This window comes from Adiantum capillus-veneris, chromosome 26 (assembly GCF_014529385.1).
Source record: "Adiantum capillus-veneris isolate H3 chromosome 26, ASM1452938v2, whole genome shotgun sequence".
NCBI lineage: Eukaryota > Viridiplantae > Streptophyta > Polypodiopsida > Polypodiales > Pteridaceae > Adiantum > Adiantum capillus-veneris.
In genome coordinates, this window is record NC_140956.1 from 10,486,846 (window position 1) to 10,502,303 (window position 15,458).

Sequence of the window (15,458 nt, forward strand, 5' to 3'; positions counted from 1 at the left end):
TGCCATATGGCCCATCTGTTTGCAAATGAAACACTGGTTCAGGAGACCCGAATACTCCACACTTTGTCTAATCCATCCCCCACTCACCCTAGGCAGCAGTACCACCTTGGGGAGGGAGTGTGTGTCACGAACAAGAACCCGCACAGTAGGTAGACCTGCGGCCTTGGCCACAACTGAAGCTGCCGTGTCAGTACGCTGAACTTTTTGTTGATGTATGATCATGTGTGTGTGCATGTGGTGTGTGTTGTGTTTGGGAGCATATGTTAGTACCTAGTTCTACACCCACTATTGGGCATTGACGACGTTAGTGGGGATGTCGTGGTATTTAGTCAATACTATGCATGATGTAGCTGATGGTTATATTGTCTTGTGGGTGACTACCACGGGTCTATACCTTGCAGTCCCCTTCAAAGTGAATCTGGGCTTATCCTGGATTCATCTAGGTATATAAATCTTAAAGATGTCTTGCTATGGGGACCAAAGGTTCAGGTCTATTAGAACCTTACAAAAAGTCCTGCACTCAGAAAGAACAGTGAGGCGCTTTTTTGAAGTCCTGAAAAACACATATGTCAAAGATAGAGTTTAAATTCTCTTAACAATCAATAAACATTTCTCATCTTAAGTAATCTTTACTTTTCTTATATGGTGTCTGTTGGTTTTTCCTGGAAGGTCTTCTTGGCGGGAACAACTGCTGGAGAGCAGGCAAAAGAGTTGCCAAAAAGCCAAGCTGTAGCTACTATTTCGTTGATTATTGGAACACTAGGCACAATGGCATTGATGGTTCTTTTACAAGTTCTTCCGTCGGAGTCTACTTCTCTGATTGCAATTACAGGACATATTCTTGGCAACGCTATGATTATGGTGGGGAGAACACTAAAAGCACTTCAACAAGATATAGCACAACACGCTGGACAGGTCTTTTGGTCATTTTTTGTTTGGGATCTGTCTGCAGGAAAGCTCTCTCAAACGCTAACCTTATTCTAGCACAGATTTAGCACAAGAGCTTGCATTTCATACTTGAATTTATGACAATACATTTGCACTCAAAGTGTGTGTGCTTGCTCACTTAGAGTCTTATTGCTCACACCTGTGCAGTGTGTGGGAGTTGAAAGGTAATGATAGGGATGACTCTACAAATGGCAACTCACAAATGGTTGAACCACAGCCTTACTATACATAACTGCAGCTATCAAGTTTTTCCTTTCTAACTGAAGTTTCAGTTTTAGAACCTCAAATTTATCAAAATATACATGGAATCTGTCTGAGGGTAGAGGTGACAGTGATGAGCCTTGAAAATTGTCTCTTGTTTAATTAAAAAATACTGGTTCCAATGCTTGAGTATGCAGTCTGCTTGTACATATTAAATGCCTGACAGTTTGTACCTAAACATACACACATGCAAATTTTGGTTTTTTGCCATTAGGTTGAAGCTGCTTTGGCTCTTGGTGCCACACCATATCGTTCGGTCCAGAGTTACATCCGGCAAGCATTCTTGAACGGGATGGCTCCCATGATTGATGCAATCAAAGTGATGGGCTTGGTTTCTCTGCCTGGCAACATGACTGGTCTTCTCCTGGGAGGTGCTGCACCTGTGGAAGCGGTCGTTGCACAGATCAAGCTGGTGAATGCAGTCTTCGCAGCAGCTGCAATTAGCTGCCTCATTGCAACTTTGTTGGGCTGGCATATGCTGTTTACTCCCTACCATCAACTACAAAAATGAAACAGGTTAGTTTTCTGATAGAGAACTTCATTAGCTTGAATTGTGTATTGCTTACAATCAGCTGACTACAACCTGTCGGCTCGATTGCTCAATGCTTTTCAAAAGGAGGGAGAATCCTACACACATACATATACATATAAATACAAAGTATTTTCAAATAATGGGCCCCTTTCACACCTAGTGTTGTCCATGTGCCCCTCCAAGCATTCTGCAACTATCAGACTACAAACAGATAAAGCTCTCTGGTGTGGAGCCTTAAGGATTCTGTATTCAGAAGCTTGAATGGCAGGAGATACATGTTAAGCTGAGCTGGTCCACCAAACCAAACAGTGCTTGATAGCCACATCAACTAATACAGTCCTTTCTTGACCTATAATTAGCAAAATGGTAACGGGTACATCGATATTGCCAAAGTCTCTGCAAGGTGATGATTGTACATTAGTTTTTTCAGTCAGACATTCATCATTGATTTCTCGAGCACAAGCATAAAAATTATTGAGTGTCATGATATCAACTTATGGTGTGCTAGGATGCAAACCTGAAGTGAAAATAGAGCGATACACAAAAATAGCTCATGTACATACACTAATTTCCAATAGCATAAATTGTAAATAATCTCTCTCTCTCTCTCTCTCTCTCTCTCTCTCTCTCTCTCTCTCTCTCTCTCTCGCAACAATGACAGAGAAAATAATCGTTCGTTGTAGGGTTATTAGGGTTGATGTATGTAGTCTCATTACTTCAAAAAGCTTTCTTAGTTAGAATGTAATGACATTATTTTTCAAACAATTTTAGTATCTTTACAAACATATAAATACATAATGTGGAGACAATAGGAAATAGTCTAGTTTAATGACTTAAGGGCTAATTTAAGAACCATCGAAAATTCAAATCACAACTGGTAGTTGTTATCAATCATGCCTATTATAATGCTCTTCGAACTTCTTTATTTCTTTATGTGATTTAGGATATGTATCCCACAACACAATTTTTTTTGCAGAGAGTAAATCTGATTTTTGAAACCCAAGATTCCCCGTTGGTATTTTCTCAGAGTCTGAAGACATCCTTGATTAAATATCAATACTTAGATTGCAATTCAGGCATAAGAAAGTGTAGGAAAGCCTAATGTCCAAGAGAAATGGATGAGGGGAATAAAGAAGTCTAAAATCCTTACACGATGTGGATGTAGGTTTTCATTGATTTTTTATCGCTTTTTTATTCAAAAGAAAATGGGTGTTTCAAAATTAATTTGATTATTGTTTGAAAGAGGGAAATTTTAGAGCAAAGATTTATTCCTACTAGTGCAATCTATATGTAGCTGTGAAATAATTTATGTTAAGGATGTAGAGGTAAATGTAGGCAAATTTTTCTATGTGCTTTCATGAATATTAATATTTACATATCTAATCTGAGAAATGGAAAATGATAAATTGGTCAAGAAGAGTCTCTCCCTCTACCTAAAGAGATTTAAGTGCAAAGTTATGATGTACTTGACAAGCCCTTCCTAAAAATCTTGGCGAACAAAATACTCTTGAAGCTCTTTATGTATATGGTATGCCCCATGTGATCTTTTATGTATACTTTCCTCTTTGTCTTGTAGAATTTTGCCACCTATTGAAGCATCTGTTCACCACCTGAGGCTTCTGCTCATCCTGCTCTACAGTTAAGGGATGCGTCATCTCACGGGCCACAACTAAAGCTTCTACTCAGCTTCACAGTACGTCGTCACCTATTTGCTCCTACTTCTATGGCAGCACTGAGTATATTTCACGGGCCTGCGTCACCTGCATGCTCTGTCTATACATCCTGGGAGCACCGTTTGCTGAAGCTGCACTAGATAAACTGCATAAGCCACCCACTGCATCTGAGTTACTTCGCAGGTTGCTCGTGCTCAAACCTTCCATAAGCCACCGGATATACTTCGCGCGCTGCAGCTCCTGCTCAAACCTTGCTATACTTCACGCGCTGCACCCGCTGCACTCGTTATACTTCGCGAGCTGCACCTGCTCGAATACTTCGCACGCTGCACCCGCTGCACCTGCTTGAACTTTGCTCGCTCCACCTGCTAAAATTTACATGTTGCACCTGCTCAGAGTTTGCTCGCTGCACCTGCTAAATTCTGCACCTACACATGCTCAACCGATGTCACCTACTCTATCTCGCGGGCCAGCATCTTCTACCTGCTATATTTCTACATCATGGGCTAGCGTCACATGATCATGAAGCTTTACAAAAGTAAACTTAATCTGAGGAAGCTTCGCCAGTTCAACTTAGTAAGCCGCTCAACTTCGCAAGGCCAAACAAACTCAAGCTTTGTTCGGAGCTCGGCAACAGCCTTCGGCAAAACAGCCATCTTACATGCTCTGAAGCTCGAGCCTAAGGAGGCTACAAAGTAGGCGTATACCATTGATCATGGGTACTTGCAACCCTTGCACAGGACCTACGGCCATAACTCACGCGTAGGAGCCTTGCTATTACCATATGTAATTATCTTGTCTTCGGCTACTGTTTTTCGGAAAACCTTCACCACCTTAAAGCCTACCACTGCCTCCTAATTTCTCAATAGCTTTCCTCTTTTCGCAAACGGCACAATTACCACTCCACGTTTTTGCCATTTGTAATATCCTTAGCTTCTGCCCGCCATTCCACTAAGTCATGGAATCATCATCCACCCCTGCCCTCCATAGTAATCCCGCACCCTCCTTTAAAACCCCCCCTTTTCTCTCACCGTCTAGCTCGACAATCGTTATTTCCTCCAACGGCTCCGGTTTTTCCACTGTCGGCTCCCCCTCCCCTAATACCTCTTCTTCCTTGCTCACATCGGTATCCTCCTCTTCAATTTTTTCTACCACCCTTCCCGGTTTTATCTCGGCCTCCGCCCTCACTAACCCTTTTGCATTTGCCGCACAATCAAGCATGACTACTCCCGCTTCCTCCTCTAAGAAAGCTCTCTTTAGCACGGAAGAACTTCAAAGGCTCACGGCAAACCTCTCCGTAGGGGAATTTGATTTCTCCCCTCCTTCCTCGAAAGGCACCAAAAGCTACGGTGCACTCGTTGGCCTTACATCTCAAAGGGGAGTGCTCCCAAATCCCCCTCTCATTGCTCCTTTCTCTTTCGGCGCTTTCTCCTCCTCGTTCGCCACCTCCCCCTCCCATGTTCACTCTTACGCCACTTCCCTTAATCCTATCCCCTCTACTTCTCCCCTCCCCACCATTCCTACCATCACCAAACCGCAAGAGTTTGACAAAATTGTGTCTGGATCCTTACACGAGTTCAAAACTATTAATCTCAAGCTTTCTAAAGCTAAATCTCATCTCCTACACCTCCAAAACCTTTGTGCTAGCAATAAAGCCCCCAATAGCCTTTGCATGAAACCACCACGTCTTATTTTGGAAGATTCTAGTGCTCAAGCCCTTCTCAATGCCAAGTTTGTTAGCATTAACATACAATACCAACTTGATTGTTGCGACGCTTATATACAAGCCCAAGCTCTCTTAGTAGAAAACCTCCAAAAGCTTTTTGATTTCTTCCATGAGGTTGTAGAAGAACGCTTGGAAGATCTTGTTAAAAAGATCTCACCTTTATCCTTGCCTAGAGTTCAACTCGAAGCATGGGCCAATCAACTTGTTATGTGGAAAAATTCTTCTCTTTTGGAGCTAGACTCCTTCATTCAAAACTCCATCCTACAAGCGCATTTAGCCACTTCCATGGAATCAGCGGCTCACAATGCAAGAAAGAGATCCCAAGAGACCCTCTTTGCCAAAGCAATGGCATTACCAAAAGAAGACACCGTGAGTGAACTCGTTAAACACGAGGTCATTACTCAAATGAGCAAGCTTCTCTCCCATAAGACTCCTTTAAAATTTGGTAAAAACACTTCCTCTAAAAAACCTTTTGCTTCCGCTCCCTCACAACCTTTGTCTTCCCTTGTTAAGCATAAGGCTCCCTTTGGGAAATACACCCACCAACCATTTAGAAAACCTTATAACATTTCCTCCTCTTCCTCCTCCATCTTGCTTGAAAAAACTCCTCCTCTTCGGGCCTTCTTTCCCGACCCATCCCTCATTTGCTCAAATCTTCTTAATACCTTCTTAATGCCCCTCCGTGTTCTAGCCACCCCTCTCCCTCCCTTTTACCTCTTCCCTCTAAATCTCCCTATCCCTCATCCAACCTTCCTAAAAATAAAAAAACTTGCAATGGAGGAGGAAGTAGTAGTTGAGCACCCTGCTTCATGGGTCCATTTTCTCTTCTCTAAACCCCCTCTTTTTTCGCTTTTTTGGACCCATCCTCCCTTTTCACCAACTTACTTCCCCACTACACTCCACTCCACTCCTTCCCCTTATGGTATTGCTAAAAGACGTTACAAGTATTGGCTTCCTCTTACTAACCCTTCTCTTTGTGTTAATTCTAGGAAAGCAATCAATTTATGAGTTAGAAAACAAGGTCACTAACTTAGCCTGCCACAACCTCTCAAATCGTACGCTTTCCCATTATGAAAAGAAGCTGCCTGGGTTAGGCCTTAAATATATTCCTCCCCCCTTCCCTCCTACTCTCTCCTCTCTAAAAAACTCTTTTTCTAACTTGGAAAGAAGCTACCAACTTAAGCTATATTTTAAGGAGGTCTCCCCACCCTCAAACCCCTTCTCCCTCCCCAATGCCTCTTGGTACCCACCCACTCCTTCTCTTAGTCTCGAAAATATCTTCTTCTCACTCTCTTCATAGCTCAGTACCAATTACAAAACCTCTTTCTCTAAGTCTTCTCGCTTCTCACCCCCTTCCTTTCTTAAGAAAGCCCTTTTTTTCTTAAAAAATGATCCTTCCATTATCATCAAGCCGGTGTTTCAAAATTAATTTGATTATTGTTTGAAAGAGGAAAATTTTAGAGCAAAGATTTATTCCTACTTTTGCAATCTATATGTAGCCATGAAATAATTTATGTTAAGGATGTAGAGGTAAATGTAGGAAAATTTTTCTATGTGCTTTCATAAATATTAATATTTACATATGTAATCTGGGAAACGGAAAATGATAAATTGGTCAAGAAGAGTCTCTCCCTCTACCTAAAGAGATTAAAGTGCAAAGTTATGATGTACTTGACAAGCCCTTCCTAAAAATCTTGACGAACAAAATACTGTTGAAGCTCTATATGTATATGGTATGCCCCATGTGATCTTTATGTATACTTTCCTCTATAGCAATAGCTTTGTCTTGTAGAATTTTGCACCAAGAGAAGGACTTTGTTCACATCTCTCTACCAAGAACCTCCTAGTAATTATGGGATGGAGGTAACCAAAGCATTTATTTGCTAGGGGCTTTCTATATGGGGGCCAATAAATTGGGCTTTATTTGTTGAGGATATAGTTTTTAGTATGGGTATCTTCTCTAGATCAAGACAGGGTCTGAACTTTGAGCGATCGGAGGCAAGGCAAGAGCAAGGACCAAAATCTCCATTGTTGGGAATGCAAGACTTGAAGAAGAATATTGTTAAGAGACAGACCGAACAGACACCCACCTAGCCGGACACATAGCCGGACACCACATTTGTAGTTTATTATTTTGCTGAGCTAGTGTACTGATACTCTATGTAAATCCTGATTCTAGAGTAGCATGTCAATTCCTTGAGTTGTAATGTTGTCATGACATTTGTAAAAGTCCATGTGAACCAGCCACTGGCCATTTAGAAATCCCTAGGTATAAAGGTCAATAACCTTAATGTGAAAGAAGGCTTATCTTTAGAAGAGGAAAGACTGTTGTACATACGCTCAAGCTACGAAGCTGATTCAACTTGTAATCATCGCAACTAATGATTGGGTAATCTATTTTTAGTTTTGAAACTTGCATTGTGTTCCTCTCTCTTTGCTCTTTCGATTAACTGTAAGCATTGTCAGTTATGTTGTGGTTTGCGACTATGCGTCTGTGGGCTATAATTGCAGTTTTGAGTGCTTAAATCATTGTTTTTAGTCGTTTTGACCATAGGAGAGTGTTTGTAAACTATAGGGCGACCTTTCTAGATAGTTCTGTTGCAGTTTTCAGGCCTTTTTCATGATGGATCATGATTTGGTATCTTGTTGGATTGCGACCAGATTTGGTAGGATAGTGTCCTTAGGTGTCTTACACCTCCTCCTAAAGTTTCGTTGTATTTTGAATTCGTTCGAGTGCCAAAATGGCGTGATAACCTAGAGCTCTGAGAAAGGATATAGGCAGATTTTTCTGATCATTGAGTGTTGGTTTGCTTGTAGAGTTGTTGTGTTCGCTTGTTAAGGTTCACTTCTTGAGATAGACGATCTCAAAGAGTCTCCATGCCGCATCCGAGTCACTTCCCCGAGTATTGATATTATGTTAGTGTCAGATCGCTATGCTACAGATGTCCGTCTCACGTCCACCAGCTAACATTGGCGCCGTCGATGGGATATGATCCTTAGATGGTGAGTGACCTAGTTCGTATTTAGAGCGTTCTTTTTTGAAGGTTTGTCTTCCATTCTAGTTATACTTTAGCAGTGAAGCAGCTAGAGTTTAGAAGTCAAGGACTTGCTAGGTTTGTTTAGTGCTTGGTAGAGTCTAGAAGTCGAGGACTTGCTAGGTCTATTCTCGAGAGGAAAAGAGGGTGAGATAGCCAAAAGCATTTTATTCTTTAAATTTTTCAATGCTTTCAGAGTGCTGTCTCGTTATCCGTTTTGATTTTATTTTGTATCGTTTTGTTTATTTTTGTTTCATGTTTCATTTTAGTGCTTAGGAGTAGGATACGTAGAAACTACCACCATCAAATTTGGGCTAAAAGATGGACAAAAAAATGAGTGAAAATCATATTTTGGCCCAAAAACTTGCACCATAGCTAGAGAACATCACAAGGAATGTAGTGGTCTTTTCAAAATTGGATTTGGATATCAAAAACCAAACCAAAAGCCCAAAACTACCAAGTACTCTGACAAAGTGCCATAACTGACCTAGCTTTCAATCCAGAGGTCCATTTTAAAAAATATTGATACCATAGGATCTACTAATCATGTTGTACTTGTGAAAAAAATTGAGCAAACTTGGGTCAAAAGGGAGCAAAACACGTGACATGACAGAAACCGCTGTGCATACCTAGTGTTGGCCATTTGACTTGTCAAACCAAGTCCAAATCCAAAAAGATTTGAGATTTAGTTTGTGGACATTGTCAAGAACAACCTCCTAAGAGATCAAGTCCAGATGTAGTTGAACATGGATCGCGATCCATGTACCTCAACCTCAGAATTTGATGAAAATTGGTATAGAGCCTGCACATGACCTTGTCTTCTACACGCAGTCAATTTGGAACATGGATCGCAATCCATGTACCTCAGCATAGTGGGGATATCTGAATTAATGATTCTGTAGACATACTTGACTACTACCCAAATCTCAAGTTTGAGCTAAAAATATCTTTTGGAGATCAAGATACAAGCCAAAGTTCCTGTCTTCTGGTCTTAAAACTGTTTTTGAGTGCTCTTTCAAGTGCAGCTCACTAAAAGTGTTCTAACTTTTGATACACAACTCCAAATTGAGTCAAATAAAGCCAGGAAGAAAGCTTGCGGACAATAGAAGGTTTTGGTTTTAGAGCTGAGTTTTTCCAGGTTTCCTAAATCCAAACTTTTAGGATACCTAGAACTATTTTCCAAAGAGAAAAAAGTCTCAAAGACTTGACTTTTGAGAGACCTGATCAGGGGTAAAAAGGGGATAAGTTGCACTGAGCCAAAGTGGGCTTGTCAAGGGCCTATCTTGAGAGTTTTGAGTGAGTCTTGACCATGAAAAATCATCCACCACCAGGGTTTTTTACTCCACTCAGAGACATGAAAAACGTTGCAATGCCGACAACAATGGGATTGGGAGAATACCTATAGGAGAGACATCCTCTGATCAACAAACCGAATGTGAGATTCATCGGAACTAGCGAAGCCATGAGAGTGCCTACATATTATGCTCATGAGGGCATATATAGATTCACAAACGGGGATCAATATATCTTCTACAAGTGTGTAGAACCCTATGCTGGAGAGATGCCATTCCATAAGAACCTCTATGCATTCACGTATACAGATGCCCACGGAGTGCAAGTTTTGATGGTAGATAAGTATGGAAGAGAGTACAAATTTGTTGATTCAATTGACCTAGAGCAATACACATACAAGGGTACTTCGATCTCTACTTACTTTCATCCAATAACGATGCTAGAGCACATAACAGAGAGGATTTCACCAAGATTTTCTCCAAGACGAGAGAAGAGAGCAAGAGCCGACTTTGCCAGAGACCACAAACTGGCTCAATTGGTGACTAAACCACAACTTTTAAGACCATACCAAGTGGCCCAATGTGGCAAGACAAAGTACAATGGGACAGAGGATCTATATGCTCATGTCTCACTCTTCAAACAAGTTTTGAGAGCTGAACAGATTGCAAATTTCCATACTCAGTATGAGGGATTTGGATTGACATTAGAAGGAATGGCTTTGACGTGGTTCCAACCACTAAACATAGATGATTTTCCAAACATGGCACAACTCCTACAAGAGTTTGTAGAGGAGTTCTCGAAAAGGGGAATCAAGCACAACACAGTGTCCCAAATCTACGCTTTCAAACAAAAAGCGAACGAAAGAGTGAAGGATGCTCTGCTATGCTTCAAACAGTACATAGACAAATGTTCTGTGAGAGATCTACCGCAAGATGAGAGATTATTAGTTCTCTTCATAGAGGGCTTGAGGAATGAAACTCTAAAAAATGACCTACATTTGAAAGGATGAATTTCAAACTCACTTTCTTTGATTGCTGGTACACGACAGGTAGGGCTTTATATCGAAGTAAGATGAAAAATTGATTTTCATTAGTGCTTTCACTTATGGTTCTAATTTTGTTATGGTCTCCATATTCTTCCTCGTAGGAGCATTTGTATGCTAAACCAAAAACTCCAACTACACCTATAGAGATAAACTCCCCTATGGGGAGTAGTGGGACTAGAGATATCTATGGTACCATTTCTCAAGGTATTTTTGATTGGAAAATTCCACCTACATCATCTAAGGCTTCCAAGTTAGAAAGGTGACTCCTCTCTCCTTGACCTTTAGCTTTGTTTTCTGTTGCATGCACAATTAGTGATTGGATTGATGTATTTTGCTATGAGATTGTGGTCTTTATAGTGACATGGTATTCCATTTGAGATCCTCACGTTATGGCATAGCAGTGGATTGCGATATAAACCTTATCAATGACATCGTATCCATTGAATACTCAGTCAATGAATATGTTTGCCTTGTAAGTCTATTATTTTCTTCATTAGTTATTGGTTTTTTGATTGATTGAGTGCTACCAAGTAATAGACCACACGTGGATTGTAGATGGATGGAGCACATTTTTTCTAGTGACATTATTGAGCATGTTTGGTTCGTGGATAGTTTGTGGTTCTCATATATGCTCACAAATACAAGTCAACTTCTTGTGGAGAATTTCTTTGGAAAGGTGGACTTACCAGGCCAAACATTTACATTCTTTCCAATTATCAGTAGGTATGAGGAAATTTGTGTCCCCTAAGATCGCTAGAGTTCATCTTAAAGTTTATTTAATAATAGAGTTTGTGTCACTTTAGATCACATTGGACTCTCATAGTATTTTATAATGGCCATCTTCGTCTCTTGTGTGGGTTGCCATTTGGGCAAAGTTCACTCTTGTTTTTGGACTCCTTATCCATGTGCTCAATAATTGACTACTTGCCACACATAGAGATGTACTAGTCAAAATTTATTTGTTGTATGTATATATCCATAATTATTAATAAGTACTTACGTGAAACGAGCGTGATTTTCTTAGGGCACTCGCACATTTCTCCAACTACTGCTCACATGAGGTTATTAAGGAGGAGCTTTTGAAACCTCGACAATATTGTCACATTGACTCAATAGAGGTTTGATAAGTACTTTTGTAGGTTTACTATAACTGTCATTGTTACTTAGATGAGATCTTTCTTAATTGATGCTTTTTGAAATAGACACCTATGCAGCCAAATGGGTTTGATTGTGGCTATTATGTCATGACAATTATGAGATTTCTCATTATGGGAGGTATACAACACAAAAGATCAAGGCAATGGGTATGTTCTTGGGCTTTGTTTCAATCTAAAAGTGTTGTAGTTATTGTGTGTTTAATATGAAGAACTTGTGTATGCTAAAATTAGTTGTTTTTTTTGTAGCTATAAAAAAAAATGTTCAAGCATGAGGATGTGGACGAGACAAAGAAAAGCTTGCATAATTGGACCCAAAAGCTCTTGGTTGATGATTAGGGACTTTATATTATGGGCCATGGCATGTCACCTTTTATGGCATTCCATTTTACTCTCTTATGGCGACCATGATTTTTTGCATTGGCCAATTTTGTAATGGAAACTTTTTGAGAACAAAAAAAGATTTTATTTTGGCCAATGCCTTGCTATTTTCAAATGGAGCCTTTTGTAATAGTGAGATTCAATTAGAGACAATGAGCATGTGAAAGGGATTTGAGTTGTATTGATAAGGTATTGCAATAGAGTTTTTATGCCACATTTTTTGCATTGGTGTATCAATTTTATTTTAAATGGTGGTTGATTATGGTCTTGAGAATTTTCATCTCAGGGCAATAGAGTTTTTTATGACACATTGTTTGCATTGATGGTTGATTATGTTCTTTGGAATAAGAGCCAATTTGCACAAAGTTGAGATGTACTTACAAGGTAGTGAAATGGACAGGATATGACACAATTATTTCTTTTTTACTTTGGTCTTCTAATTTACTTACAAATGTACACAAAGTATCTTCCAAGGGTGCACACTAAGCTTGGGTAAGACGCTTGAAAAAAGTAAACTCGGGTACCCGAGTTTACTTTTTTCCAGAGAGGTGAAAAACCAAATATGATCCATAATAAGAGATGTGGCAACAAAGAAATGTCATGGCGAGGTCATATAGTTTAAATCACTCTCAATAATCTTTGAGAATTGAAAGAAGTTGAGATCTACAACCACCAAGAAAAGGGCAAATAAAACTTCAAATAAAATCTATTTGAATTGGAATGTGTTCTCTATACACAAGGAGAATCCTCATAATGGAGGCAAAGACCCTAATCTTGTTACAGCCATTATCAAGGCTCAATGTGTAGATTCGCTCTTCATTTTAAGAATCGGGATACTCACATGCCACTATTTGACAATAAAAACTATTAGAGTCATCACAAACCTGAGCACCTTGCCTCACGATGCTCTTCTCAGCACCATCAGAGAAATGTTTTTTTGCCAAAGGCAGTAATGCATGACATGTATGACACGAAAACGTACTAGAAGGATCTACAATTAATGTCTTAGTACAACAATGAGGGAACCAAACTTGCGCCCTTCCTTCAAAACGCACTCGATGTCGACCTCGTTGATGCTTTCTCCTTAGTACACCTGTGTGATGAGGTGGATTTGGGTGTTGGTTAGTGGCTATGCTCACATGATTGGGTTTAGGGTTATCTTCTTTGGATCTTTCACGATGACCATGACTAAATGAGTTTGGGTCACATGCTCCTGAATTTAATGCACACTACCACCAGTTGGCATGTCTATAAGAGATGGGGACACCAATGATCTCAAGGCATCTCTTGCCATCGTCAATTGGTGCATGATTATCTCTTTCTCTTTGACACTCTTTGATGGTGTTCCTTCTTGTATGGCTAAAAGGGTTTCCTAGCACCTCTTCCTCTTGTAGTTTTTCACCAACATCAATGTCGTTAGAGTCACCACACATCATCTCGTGTGCATTGTCCACTATGGGAAAAATGGTATTCAAGTGGGGAAGGTATTGCATGACTATAAAACGAATGCCATATAAGTGTTTACATTTTGAACCCAATCTGGACAGTCACAGTAGTTGCTTTGTAAGCTCACATAGTACCATATATTTGGAGTAGTCATGCTCTGTATATGAAAGTGCAACAACATCTCATCCACAACTTGCAAGCTTGTTGTTTTAGGGCAAAACTACGCCCTTGTTCATACTCACGAGCACGACACAGACAACATACTTATTATTCGATGACACGACTAACCCGTAGGTGCACGTAGGCAATCTCGTTAGCTTGTCAGGCTGAGACCAATCTACACATACGCACTTTTATGATGCATCAATCACTAACCCTGGTAGAATGCAACCCACTCTATCCCTAAACGCTCACAACACAGTTTACACGTCCAATGAACTCGGAATCACATCAAAATTACTAGGCACCATCCTCTCACTAAGATATACTTACCTATAAGTCTAATCTCACCAGATTTGAACCCTAGTTATCTCGAATACAGTCGCGATAGACTAACAGGTCATAATCCAAAAGTGGGAGAAACTTAAGTTTATGAGTATCTATGTGTAGATAATCTCTTTCTCATTCCATAAAGCACTTGATTATTCAAAACAAACACCGTTTGTGCTACTTACAAGCAAAACAAGCTCGAGGAAGGATCGATCGCGATCAACTCGAAACGGTGAATGCGTAGCATGGGCGCGTAGCTCTCGGAGAGACTACCGCGATGGTGTGGTCGCGTTGTGAATCCGGTGAGGGAGAAGCGTGTAGCGAAGAGGATAAGACACACTCACTCTCTCTCTCTCTCTCTCTCTCTCTCTCTCTCTCTCTCTCTCTCCCTCCCTCTTAGACTCGTACGACACAGGATTAATATTCAAATGTTATTCAAAAATGGTTCTAAGGTGACTTTTATACTTTAGTCACCTTAGCTCAAAAATGTACATGGGGTTCTCTTACTCAATATTACAAAGTGGGAACAAATCTGAGTCCTGACTAACTGATTAATCTTTACATAACCCAGACGAATGGATCAAAATGATAAGACGTCTTTGACATAAAATGGGAATTTGATATGCTTTACAAGATGGGCTCATTACAACAGTTGGACCAATGGGGCTCCAACACTCCCCCCCTCCTAATTCATGTCTACCACGACATGATTGTCTTTGTCTTCATTGTCGTTGTCGTCTTTCTTGGTTGATTTGATGTAGAAACGCATCATATCGCATAGACTCGCTTGCCATTAATGGGCCAAATTTTTTTGACTTGTACATGAAGAAGCCTGTGTAAAATGCTTCTTCAAAGGTTTGGAGATGGTAGCTTGGAAGAAACATTAGCCGTTTGAAGCTGGTTCTGTCGGTGGCCCACTTAGATCGTATGACAACTCTGAGATGCTTCTTTCAGTATTCATATACTCTGATGTCCAGCTTTTTGAGAAGACTGTGAGACAAGACAAAAATGTTCGAGCTATTTTACATAACATCTTGCAGGATAGGTCGGGAGAGCCTCCGAATTCTGCAATGGCGCCCTGTAGGGTTTTCACCATGTAAGAACCGGATATTCTCTCTCCCTCTACTGGCCCTGGCATTACTAGATAATTTAGCCATGTCGGATTTCTGCTTTGTAGTTCTTTATGTTGGCTGTAGGTGTATGTTCGGGGAGTTGGGAAAAAAGTTCTGTCATTCCTCAGCTCAGGCGGTGCGTTGACTAAGTGGATCAGGTTATTAGGATGATCCAAGAGCCATTGACGCCTCCACTTTGGCTGACTGTCTACTATTCTGTTTTGCTGTTCCCGATCCTGTACTTCTCCTTCAAACACTGGCACTTGTTCTTCTTTTTCGAGCTGCCATTGATGTATTAGAGTTTCGTACTTCAGCAGAGCATAGGGTAACATAGGTGCATTCCATTCCTTCCGTAGTTTTGCT

At 40.4% G+C, this 15,458-nt stretch overlaps 1 protein-coding gene and 2 pseudogenes across 1 annotated transcript in view; all 3 read left to right on the top strand.

The window, feature by feature from the left end:
• LOC147422988 (UPF0014 membrane protein STAR2-like) overlaps positions 1 to 2,335 on the top strand; it is a 94,344-nt gene extending 92,009 nt beyond the window's left edge. Inside the window, exons 4-6 of the mRNA XM_086502109.1 lie at positions 670 to 915; positions 1,424 to 1,725; positions 1,826 to 2,335. Coding sequence (XP_086358235.1) covers positions 670 to 915; positions 1,424 to 1,720 — 543 coding nt within the window. The 3' untranslated portion in view covers positions 1,721 to 1,725; positions 1,826 to 2,335. The remainder of the gene's footprint in view (positions 1 to 669; positions 916 to 1,423; positions 1,726 to 1,825) is intronic.
• Positions 2,336 to 3,274: 939 nt separating this feature from the next.
• On the top strand, positions 3,275 to 5,090 carry LOC147422989 (uncharacterized; annotated as a pseudogene).
• Positions 5,091 to 10,483: 5,393 nt separating this feature from the next.
• On the top strand, positions 10,484 to 12,201 carry LOC147422990 (uncharacterized; annotated as a pseudogene).
• The last annotated feature ends 3,257 nt before the right edge of the window (positions 12,202 to 15,458 follow it).